The sequence below is a fragment of the Salvia hispanica genome, chromosome 3 (assembly GCF_029641045.1).
Source record: "Salvia hispanica isolate PSC_SH4W2 chromosome 3, Shi_PSC_v1, whole genome shotgun sequence".
Taxonomy (NCBI): Eukaryota; Viridiplantae; Streptophyta; class Magnoliopsida; order Lamiales; family Lamiaceae; genus Salvia; species Salvia hispanica.
In genome coordinates, this window is record NC_142694.1 from 9,070,569 (window position 1) to 9,082,988 (window position 12,420).

At 31.8% G+C, this 12,420-nt stretch overlaps 2 protein-coding genes across 2 annotated transcripts; both read right to left on the reverse strand.

Moving 5' to 3' along the window:
* Positions 1 to 4,572: 4,572 nt before the first annotated feature.
* On the reverse strand, positions 4,573 to 7,192 carry LOC125212997 (GDSL esterase/lipase At1g28590-like). Its single transcript, XM_048113323.2, has 5 exons — positions 6,906 to 7,192; positions 6,413 to 6,631; positions 5,599 to 5,747; positions 5,220 to 5,496; positions 4,573 to 5,108 (listed from the first exon to the last, which is right to left on the reverse strand). Exons 1-5 carry the CDS (start codon positions 7,174 to 7,176, stop codon positions 4,870 to 4,872), a joined length of 1,155 nt encoding a protein of 384 aa, XP_047969280.1. The 5' UTR covers positions 7,177 to 7,192; the 3' UTR covers positions 4,573 to 4,869.
* A 1,285-nt stretch (positions 7,193 to 8,477) lies between these two features.
* LOC125216309 (GDSL esterase/lipase At1g28570-like) lies at positions 8,478 to 11,467 on the reverse strand. Its single transcript, XM_048117993.2, has 5 exons — positions 11,176 to 11,467; positions 10,871 to 11,089; positions 9,362 to 9,510; positions 8,971 to 9,247; positions 8,478 to 8,867 (listed from the first exon to the last, which is right to left on the reverse strand). Exons 1-5 carry the CDS (start codon positions 11,444 to 11,446, stop codon positions 8,614 to 8,616), a joined length of 1,170 nt encoding a protein of 389 aa, XP_047973950.1. The 5' UTR covers positions 11,447 to 11,467; the 3' UTR covers positions 8,478 to 8,613.
* Between the last annotated feature and the right edge of the window lie 953 nt (positions 11,468 to 12,420).

A 12,420-nucleotide genomic window follows, 5' to 3' on the forward strand; every position in this document is an offset into this window, starting at 1 on the left:
GCAAACAGTCTCTTTACAAATCGAAATTTCCAGCACGTCATGTAATATAGTATTACTAGCTGGTATTGTTGACCTATTAATAATAGTACTAATTAATTAATTGTTACAAGAGCAGAAGTGACAAAAAAAAATAGACAATGCACCCCAAGACTAGTAATAGTTCCATTACCTAACTAGTAGTATTAATTAAACATTGTTATCTAAGGTCTAATTTGTGTGTGCTCTCCACTTTTAATGTATTGTAATTGTAATTATTTAGTCTAGATTCATACAACCGCATATATATACATGCATTTATAGGGAATATTGTCAAATAAATCATTTGGTTAAATTCTGATTAGTCACATACTTCTCAAAAACAGAATAATAAATCACCAGGTTTAAAAATTAACAATTATTCCAAATTATGTAATTTGGGTGAAATCGATACTAATATGCCCACCGGAATATCCATGTGGACAAAACGACGAGAAACATAACGCAGACATTTGATAACATTTTGCCAAATAAATCATTAATTTTAATTAAATTTTGACTAATTAAACAAGAAAATGGATGCAAATTTTGACGAGCCATTGGTACATGTACAAAAATAGTTGTACTTTGTACACACATTCTTATAGTGAGAAACTATGATCACGGTAATATTCAATTCAACTCGCCTTATTAACCAATATTTATAGTCATTGATAAATAATTGAAGACCCATGTATTGGTTTTATTGACAAGATAAACAATAATGAAGTAGCTACAGTCTACAGATCTAGCTCCAAAAATAGGAGACACCATTGCCTCCATTAATAAAGGATGTGTAGTTGTAGTCAATACCACCATTCTCCCCCATCACTAATTAATTATGAGTAGTGATTTAGAGACATAATGTCTCCAAGCCATAATAATATTGTGATTAATTTACCCTAACATTAAAGTATTAAATAGATATAGAAAAATGTTTTGGAGACATAATGTCTCCAAGCCATAATGCTTAAAATGGTAAGTATATATTATATCATATTTTTAATTAAATTTATATTTTGTATATGTACTTTATTACCCCTACATTAATTTGTTTACTAAATACACCTATTTAAGGATATAAATTTTGATTATGCATAGATGATGCATGCATTTAATAACATGTTGCAATCATCTAATTGTTTAAAACATGATTTGATAACTTTTTTTATATATGTCCATTTTAATGCATTTACTTAAAGATATTTCTTTAAAATTTTAAATATTAATTTTATTAGCTTTATATATTTAGTGTACATTTTGTCTATAAATAAAATAAGATTTATCAACAAACAAATAATTTCAGACTTCTTAATGAATTAGTCTTTATAAATGTGAATTTAAATAATTTTTAACAAATAATTAGCGCTATAAAATATAAATAATTAGTTATCTAATATTTTTGAACCGTAAATACTTAGAGTTACTATAACATGTGACAAAAAATAATTACTTTGTAATTATAATACTATAATCTTCAATATTGATAAACTTATTCTTTTAATCACTTTTTATTCACAATAATCTTTAAAAAATAATAAATTTTTTAGCTCACTTTAATATAACACCCAACACATTAAAATTTGATAATACTATATTATATATTAATACTACTAATTAAGTGAGTATATGGTTTTGATTTTAAGAATTCTCTAGTTCTAATTTTTTATTTTTTTATTTTGATTTTTTTAAATTCTTAAATCTTGGACCATTATAGTTGAACCTCGATAAAATCATATGTTCTTATATCATTTATTTCATATTTTAAATATATTAAAATATTTAACTATAACATGCAATAAATTAAATTTGATACATGGTGTACGAATGCTAATTGAGTCTAGTGTTTATGATTTTAAGTTTAATTCTTTATTTTACAAAATTATAATTTCTTTAATTTATAATTTTTGAAAGATTATGTTTAACAGTGATCAATAAATAATCGCATGTTCTTAACTTATATATTTAACATTTTAAAGCTACATATTTAATATTCCCTCACTCTTTTTTTTGCAAATATTAGAATTCCTAACTCTAAACAAATAATACTCCGCACTATCTTATAATATTAGCAGAGTTTATGATTCTTATTACTTTTAATTATTAATCAATTAGTAGTAGTTGACATGTGGTATATTAAAATAATCTAAAATGAGAAAAGTAGATTCATCCAATTATTTTTGTATTAAATTAATAATTTCTTTGATTTTTAACATTTAAAACGATAGATTTGAATCTGAATAAAAATTAATTGTATTTTCTTAACTCATCTATTTAATATTTTAAAACTAAATAGTTATATTAAAATATTAGACGCCCTAGCTTAATTAAATAAAAAATATTAAATTTAGTTAAAGCAAAGAAAAATAACAAAAAAATTGAAAAGATAATGAAAAAATAGTATATTATTTTATTATATAAACCAATTTGAATAAGATAAATGTTTAATTTTTTACATATTTTTTCATATACTATTAAATGAATGATTTCATTGTTACTATATTGACAAAATGTTTCAGAAAATTTAAGGAAAAAAATAAGTTATGAAAGAATAGCACAACGTAAAATCTATTTGAAAAAGCATATGATGCTATTTAAGTAATAAAATTATTTTACAATTAAATATAATAATTTAGTTATGTAGTGTGTTAATTAATACTGGTAATCTAAATTACTGATTTTTTAATTAATTGTTTTAAAAATTTATAGGACAAGAATGGTTTTGATTGAAAAAATTTTAAATTCATTACTCTAGTTGTATGATTAAGTTTATCTCCAATTAACATATATGCATTTAGATAAGAATAATTAATTTGGTTAAATTTTCCTTAATTAGGTATATATCTATGAGTAGTGATTTAGAGACATAATGTCTCCAAGCCATAATAACATTGTGACTAATTTACCCTAACATTAAAGTATTAAATAGATATATACCTAATTAAGGAAAATTTAACCAAATTAATTATTCTTATCTAAATGCATATATGTTAATTGGAGATAAACTTAATCATGCAACTAGAGTAATGAATTTAAAATTTTTTCAATCAAAACCATTCTTGTCCTGTAAATTTTTAAAACAATTAATTAAAAAATCAGTAATTTAGATTACCAGTATTAATTAACACACTACATAACTAAATTATTATATTTAATTGTATAATAATTTGATTACTTAAATAGCATCATATGCTTTTTCAAATAGATTTTACGTTGTGCTATTCTTTCATAACTTATTTTTTTCCTTAAATTTTCTGAAACATTTTGTCAATATAGTAACAATGAAATCATTCATTTAATAGTATATGAAAATTGAGTCTAGTGTTTATGATTTCATTATATGCTCAATTTGTTCTCTTTCTTTGATATACTCCATTTGGAAGTGTCATCTTTACTTCTTCTTTCCAATTACATATAATGAGGAACCCTACTGAAGCTTAAAGCTGATTTTGTCAGTTAATTGATGTACAAATATACTTCCAACGAGCACCACAAACCCTATATTTATAATTATTGGTCGGAAAGGTTGACAGAAGACAAAACACATGAACAATTGATTCGAGGAATCATGTAAGATTCTTTGACCAAGCCTGTTGCCACAACTCTGCTGCTTCAGTCAAGTGCACGCCATCCCAACCCACATATTCAGATGGATTCTCACAAGCTTGATTCCCTCGTAGCAACGGGTCTATGTTATATGGTCCGCAGCCTCCGCAACAAGTTGCAAGCCCTCCTTTTGTAAACCCTAAAAAAATTCAAGAATAAATACTAATCTAACATAAACTTATAGTGCTTAAGAGTAGTTGTAGGACTCCGATCAATATAAGTGAAATGCTTCTTAGTGCTCTGTGTTAATTACCAAATTCGAGTGGGGAGCGATAGAAGCGCATTGCAGCATTGTAATAATCCGCATAGATAATTTTGGTGGTGGGATTCTCTTTTTGGATGCGGTTAAGTTCGGATTGAAGTAGGTTAATGTGGCGAGTAGCAAACTCGTTTAACCAATTACTACAACCGGTTTTAGGATCGTAATCATTTTGGTTTGAGCTTTTGAACTGTGTGAGATATATCCTTGTACTACTCCCCAATTTTTGAAAACGATCCTTGTATTTTTTGAACTAGAGTTAAAAATACACACATCCATGCAAACCGAAGGGCTCGACCGACCCCACCACCGGCCAAGGAAATTTCGCTACTTTCAATATATAGAATTTACAGAAGCGGATAAAAAGCGGTCTTCTTGCTATGTGATCTCAGCGTGTATTGTGAGAAATTTGTGACATAAAAGAGGGGAGCTATTTGAGGATGTGCAGGAAGAATTGAAAATTCTAGTTGCAGAGGATGGCTGTGAGAAGAAGATTTACAGTTCAGAGTTCAGATAGTAGCATGAAAGAGAATGAGTGTTAATGTTGTTGGGGTGGGGCCCATGTCTTTTTCTCCCTTTTCAAAAAGGTTGGAGATCTCCAATCATTTATAGTACTACTCATTTTTTATACTCAATGCAACTGTCCTATTAAACGAGGTTGATAAATAATTGAAGACCCATGCATGTATTGGTTTTATTAAGAAGATAAACAATAATGAAATCGCTGCAGATCTAGCTCCAACAATAGGAGACACCATATATTGCCTCCATTAAAGGATGGGTAGTTGTACTTAATTCCACCAGTCTCCCCATCACTAATTATATGCTCAATTTGTTCTCTTTCTTTGATAGACTCCATTTGGAAGTGGTCATCTACTCATCTTTACTTCTTTCCAGTTACATATAATGAGGAACACTACTGAATCCTTCAGTTAATTGATGTACAAATATACTTCCAACGGGCACCATGAACCCTATATTTATAATTATTATTGGTCGGAAAGGTTGACAGAAGACAAAACCCATGAACAATTGATTCGAGGAATCGTGTAAGATTCTTTGATCAAACCCATTGCCACCACTTTGTATGCAGCTTCCGTCAAGTGCAAGCCATCCCAACCCACATATTCAGATGGATTCTCACAAGCTTGATTCCCGCGTAGCAACGGGTCCACATTATAAGGTCCGCACCCTCCGCAACAAGTTGCAAGCCCTCCTTTTGTAAACCCTAATAAAAATTATCAATATTAATCTAGTGTGAACTTATAGTGCTTAAGAGAAGTTGTGGGATTCGTGATCAACAAAAGTGAAGTGCTTCTTAGTGCTCTGTCTTAATTACCAAATTCGAGCGGGGAGCGATAGAAGCGCATTGCAGCATTGTAATAATCCGCGTAGATAATTTTAGTGGTGGGATTCTCTTTTTGGATGCGGTTAAGTTCGGATTGAAGTAGGTTATTGTGGCGAGTAGCAAACTCGTTTAACCAATTAATACAACCGGTTTTAGGATCGTAATCATTTTGGTTTGAGCTTTTGAACTGTGTGAGATATGTGGCTGAGCATCCAATAGGGAAGTTGCCTGGGACCAATAGTGTCACTGCTCCAAGTTTAGTCAGTTCCTGCATATTGTCCACATCAAATTATCACCATTTAACTCGTATTTTATTTTTTAAGTAACATTGATTGGTCGTGGTGAAATAAGTAGTAGCATAGATAATTACATTGATTGTAGAAGTGATGACACCAACAACGAGAGGAAGGAACGTTTCAACCGATTCCATGCTCTCTCCGTCAAGTAAAGCATGATTATAGTCGTTGCCTCCTATCTCTCCCACTATCACTAATGACGCCTCCATAAATCTCTTACGATCTGTAAATTTAATGCCATTAATTTCATAATCTCTTAAACCATTTTTGCTGGTTCACAACACATCCTTTTTAATTGTTACTACTAGAACTAAAGTGGATGGTGGGACGAAGTTTTTTTGTCCGTGTAACAACCTTTTTTCATGATCTCTTACTTTTCCTATTAACTTATAGAATAAAACTAAAACTAAAATTAAAATATAAATATTAATTGAATCCACCTCGCTTTGGAACCGTCCACAAATGAGTCTATTTTTTTGGACTAATTAGTATAGTTAACATAGTGAAGCTAGTCCTAATTAAAACAATTTAAAACACACATAATATTATGAAACCAATTATCCGAACTGACTATGCATATCTCAACTCTGAATGATATATGCTAACACAAAATATATTCCCAAACTATTTTTTAAAACAAGTACTATCAAAAGTGTGCACTACGTTTTAGTTCATCAATTGATGGCAAATTAATTGTTTTAATCTAAGATTCCGCAAGATTCGATCAGCGACCATTTCTTTTAAATTGTAGAGTACTAAAAGTATGTCCGTATCAAATATTTTAGTCACTATCATTCCTTAAACCAAGATCATGTTCAAAAACAATACGAGTAGCTTAAGAAATTTGATAAAACCAGAGACCAAAGAGAATAATAAATCTTCCCTGACCTGAATGTTTGCGATAGAATTTTGGCAAAAATAATTCCTTAAACCAACGCAACTGATCGGAGAGAGAAATATTTGCATTACGCACTTGGATGCCTTTGCTAATAAAAAAGGAGTCCGGCAGCGCATTTGCCGACGCCGCCGCAAAATTCACGCTACTTCCGCCGCTTAAATTCTTCCCACCATAAAACGGCGGCACCAAAGGAAGCCCCAAATATTCAGCTGCATAACCACTTCATGAACTAAATATTTAAAAAGAATAAAAAAAATTATAAATAATAGTACTTCATTCGTCCCCCTGTACGTGTCTCAATTATCCGTTTTGGGATGATGTCCCTTATTATCCTACTTTGATTTTACTATTTTTGGTAATCTGACTTACATTTTACTAACTCATTCTACTAACTTTTTCTATATGTCCATATTTTTTAAAACTCAAGCTTAGTAAAAATGGAACACATAACAAGGGACGGAGGGATTACTACTAGTAACGTACCAATGAAGTCGATAATGAGGCGCCCGTCGGAGCATCTTCCGGTGGGACGATGGAAGAATGTTTCACCATACGGCGGCACCTGAAAAAAGAGGGGAGGGTCCGATTGATATAGGTGCTGCAGGTTTCCGGTATCAGCTATTGAATCACCGAACCCAATTATGGATTTGAAGCATGAACAAGAAGCTTGTTTGGTTTGTGTTAATAACAAAATAATCAAGAAAAAATAAAATATAGTACATGTAAAAATGGGAGAAAAAATTGACGGGGCCATTATGGTTAACAAAATTTAGTGTAGTGATGGTGTGTATATGTGATACTCTCTTATAGGAAAAAAAAAAAATTATTCACACTGCAGGTTTCATGTTTCAAAAAAATAATTGACATAAATTTTGTACCCAAAGGACCCCAGATCCCTCAATAAAGAATGAGGGATAATGAAATCCTCTTATAACTTGTCGGCAGGTATCGTGTCTCATTCAAGATAAATCGCTATATCATTTCACGAAAAAATTGAATTAGGCAATCAACTTCCAACTAAAAGATTACTTTTTCTATAAGAGCCCATGCACGGAATTCAAAACTATATCATTCTTAATTATTTATGGAGACTTCATATCATTTTTAAACAAATGCAGAAAATCTCACCAACGTCATGTTCGAGTGTATTATCAATTTATCATGCACAATATGGTAATTGTAGACAAAGGGTCAAATGCAGAAAATGATTCTATAATAATGAGTGATCTCATTGCTATTTACTAAAATATTTATTTATTCTTCATTTTTAAATCAATTTCTTTGATTCATGATTTGTGACAGTGATGGAGATACTCCATAAGGCTGATTCATGATTTGTAACAGTGAGATAGGCACTCCATAAGGCTGATTCATGATTTGTAACAGTGAAAGGATGACAAAGTGTCATGGTCATTGGTCGACGATGCCGATACAAATACATAATTGAAAGGACTTATTCAAGGGATCAAAGTTAAATTAATCGTGCATTTATTTTGGAATTTAGAAATATTAAACTTGGAGTTGGAGGTTTTCTTTTGAATATTTGAACTTTGAATGTTTGCTGGACTGACTAGATTGTAAACTCTGTTGGATTGATCCTTGTTGTTTTGAATCTTTGAACTTGAAGGTGTTTACTTTTTTGAATATTTCAACTTTTGGTATTATAAAACTAATAAGTTGTAAACTTTGTTGAATTGAGCAGATTATAATAGGTTATTTGTATATTTTTTTATTAGGAAATATACACATAATTATGTCTACAAACATAAGAAAAATAAAGAGAATGGCAGCATAAGTGGTTGGTTGGCCATTTTTCTCACGCGTTGACCCTGGATCTAATCTCGTTCGTCCAACTATTTCATTGCTACCCTAGTATATATAGGATAATCCTTGTATTCATTTTCATTCAAGTATTCAACGAGAGTTCTCTACGCAATATTCAACTTGATGTTCCAGTTATAGCAATATATTGAGTTGGCAATTGAATTTTGATTTTTTGAGCACATATTAAATGAAGAATGAACCTTAAAGCTAATTTCTCTCTAGCTAATTGGCTGATTAAATAAGAAAATTAATAAAAACATGTGTAGAGAGTAGTCGTTACATGTACATAAAGTAGTTGCACTTTGGGCACACATAGTGAGCACTCTCATTATTCAAATCAACTCGCCAAATTACACCCTTTTTATGATCATTGGTCGGAAAGGCCGACGACACCATACTTGGAAGAAGATGAAGCACATGAACAATTGATTCGAGGAATGGTATAAGATTCTTTGATCAAACCTGTTGCCACCGCTCTGTATGCTGCTTCAGTCAAGTGCAAGCCATCCCAACCCACATATTCAGATGGATTCTCACACACATGATTCCCGCTTAGCAACGGGTCTATGTTATATGGTCCGCATCCTCCGCAACAAGTTGCAAGCCCTCCTTTTGTAAACCCTAAACCAAATTCAAGTGTGAACTTATATAGTGCTTAAAAGAAGTTGCAAGACTTGAATTCATAAACAGTGTAAGTGAAGTGCTTCTTAGTGCTCAGTCTTACCATATTCCAATGGGGAGCGAAGGAACCGCATTGTAACATTGTAATAGTCCGCGTAGATAATTTTGGTGGTGGGATTCTCCTCTTGGATACGCTTAAGTTCGGATTGGAGTAGGTTATTGTGGTGAGTAGCAAACTCGTTTAACCAATTAATACAACCGGTTTTTGGGTCGTAATTATTTTGGTTCGAGCTTTTGAACAGTGTGAGATATGCGGCTAAACATCCAATGGGGAAGTTGCCTGGGACCATTAGTGTCACTGCTCCATGTTTAATCAGTTCCTGCATATTGTATTAATCAAATATCCACATGTGTGTTAGATTTTGTTTTCTTTTGTGGTGTATAATTAATTGAGTGGTCGGGGTGATATAAGTAGTAGTAGCATAGTTAATTACATTGATTGCTGAAGTGATAGCACCCACAACTTGAGGTACGAAATTTTTGACTGACTCCATGCTTTTTCCATCAAGTAAAGCGTGATTATAGTCGTTGCCTCCTATCTCTCCAACTATCACCAATGATGCCTCCATAAATCTCTTAAGCTCTGCATATCAATGCCATTAATTTCATGATCTCTTTAAGCTTTTATAATAAAATAAAATTAAATTAACATATCTAATATATTAACATGTGCAATTAACTAGCTCTTCGGTGGGTGTAACAAATTTTTTATGACTTGAGTGTCATTTGAATAATTGAGTCCTTTTTCTATGTCGTTCACATCTAATTATCATGTTCTATGGTCCTTTTAATTTATGACATGGGTGTCATATGAGTACTTTGGGATGGAGTACAATTTTGATGTGTCAACCACATATTACTACCACTCTTGTAGTATCCCTTTATCTGAAGTAGACTATTTTTTAATTTAAATATTTTATCCTTCAATATCCAGTAGTTGTATATAATAGTATGGTAAATAGTCATTTAAATTACCAAGTTTGATCAAAATTTGATTTATCTCATAAAGTTTAAAATCCACTAATTAAATTATAAAGTTTCAATTTTTTTAGTTTATTCCGTGGGTCGAATTTTAAGTGGAATCTTGCATCTCTATATTGAAATCTATCTTGAAATTTCAATCCAACTTTAAGATCAAGTTCCTTACGATTACACTTTGGATTATACACGCATCATTTTTGTGATTTAAATCTCAGTCCATCTTGAAATTTCAATCACGTCAACATAGATTCCACCTAAAATTCGACTCCTGAGATAAACTAGAAAAATTGAAACTTCGTGATTTAACTAGCGGATTTCAAACTTTGTGAAATAGACCAGACTTTGACCAAACTTAGCGATTTAAATGTCTATTTACCTTAACTTTTAATATTGTATTAATTAAATAGTGATATTACTAAAATAGTAAAGCTAGTTGGGAAACACTTTAAACACACAGATATATGAAAGCCAGTTATCGGAACTGACTGTGAATCATCTGATCAAGTTAATAGGCTACAGACACCTTTTGCATGCAAACACTCTATATTAGAATTGCATGACATCCTTAATTTATTCCGTCGCATGTGTTTTTCACTATAAACTTTTATTATTTCAAAAATATTATTATTCTTTTTGTTTTCTATCCAATTGTGCGCAACATTGAAAATGAATGAATTTTTGTAAAAATTTAGATGGATAATTGGTTAGTGGAGAAAGTATCGAATCAAGAATAAAAGCTCACCAAAGTTTTATGCAATACTGTATTATTTTAATCTAAGATTAGGCTATTATTGATTTTTAAAATGTACGTATCAAATTTTTAGAGACTAAATGTAATTCCTAATTCATCAAGCACGTCATTAATTAGACTCATCAGATGAAGATATAAGATCATGTTAAACTAATAGCTTAAGAAGTTTGATAAAATCAGAAAGGAAAGAGAATAATAAATCTTCCCTGACCTGAATGTTTGCGATAGAATTTTGGCAAAAATAATTCCTTAAACCAACGCAACTGATCGGAGAGAGAAATATTTGCATTAGGTACTTTGATGCCTTTGCTCATAAAAAAGGAGTCCGGCAGCGCATTCGCCGACGCCGCCGCAAAATTCACGCTACTTCCGCCGCTCAAATTCTTCCCGCCATAAAACGGTGGCACCAAAGGAAGCCCCAAATATTCAGCTGCATAACCACTTCATCAACTAAATATTCAAAAAAAAAAAATTAAATAAAAATAGTAGTTCTAGTAATTAATAGTTAATCCATACCAATGAAGTCGATAATGAGGCGGCCGTCGGAGCATCTTCCGGTGGGACGATGGAAGAATGTGTCACCGTACGGCGGCACCTGAAAAAAGAGGGGAGGGTCCGATTGATGCAGGTGCTGCAGGTTGCCTGTATCAGCTATTGAATCACCGAATCCAATTATGGATTCGAAGCATGTACAAGAGGCTTGTTTGGTTTGTATTGATAATAAAATAATCAAGAAAAAATAAAATATAGTACATGTGAAAATGGGAGAAAAATTTGACGGGGCCATTATGGTTTACACAATTTAGTCTAGTGATGGTGTATATGTGATACTCTCTTATAGAAAGAAAAAAATTTCTTCACACTGGTTTTTTTAACACGTTTCGAAAAATAATTGATACTCAAATTTTTGGACCAAAGGGACTCCTTCCATAATTAGCGATGTTGAAATCCTCTTATGACTTTATCGGCAGGCATCCATCCTATTCAGTGGAGTTAATATCAATTAGTATTAAAGTGATTTGTCATAACATTTTATAGACAATATTTGTTTATAATTATACGAAAAATTATGTATACAAATTGTGTTAGTACAACCCTATCCCACATCGGATATTTGAGGGATTTGAGGCATTTTGGGAGTGACCCAAAAATAAATCCGTGCGGGCTTGATCCAAAGCGGACAATATCACACTAATGTTTGCCGACACCGACAATCCTGACAAGTGGTATCAGAGCCAGGTTAGGTGGCTATGGGTCGGGCCGCGACCCATGTTTGTGTCGATTGCGTCTGTCCTGATGTGATCTGGTTTGAGGGGGTGTTTGTTATGTCTGTTATGTACAAACTCCATCCCACATCGGGAGTCTGACGGAAGTTGGAAGGTGTATATAATTTCTGTCCAACTCCAATTAGTTTGAGATTTTTTGGGAGTGACCCAAAAACAAATCCGTGCAGGCTTGACCCAAAGCGGACAATATCAAACTAATGTTTGCCGACGATCCTGACAAATTGAGTTATTGAGTTATCAATTTTATGGTCTGGAAAATAATCTTACAACACTAATTTTATTATTAAAATAATAGTGCAAATTGTTTTGAGATCAATAAAATATCTACGGTCACTATCTCAACAACAATTAATAAATTCACACAATTTCGACGCTGTTTTGTTAGGGGAGTGGATTCTCTAGCTGCTATGGATGAAACACACGAAACAAATTAAAATACTACTATATCGAAACTATTTAATTAGAAATTTTTGCA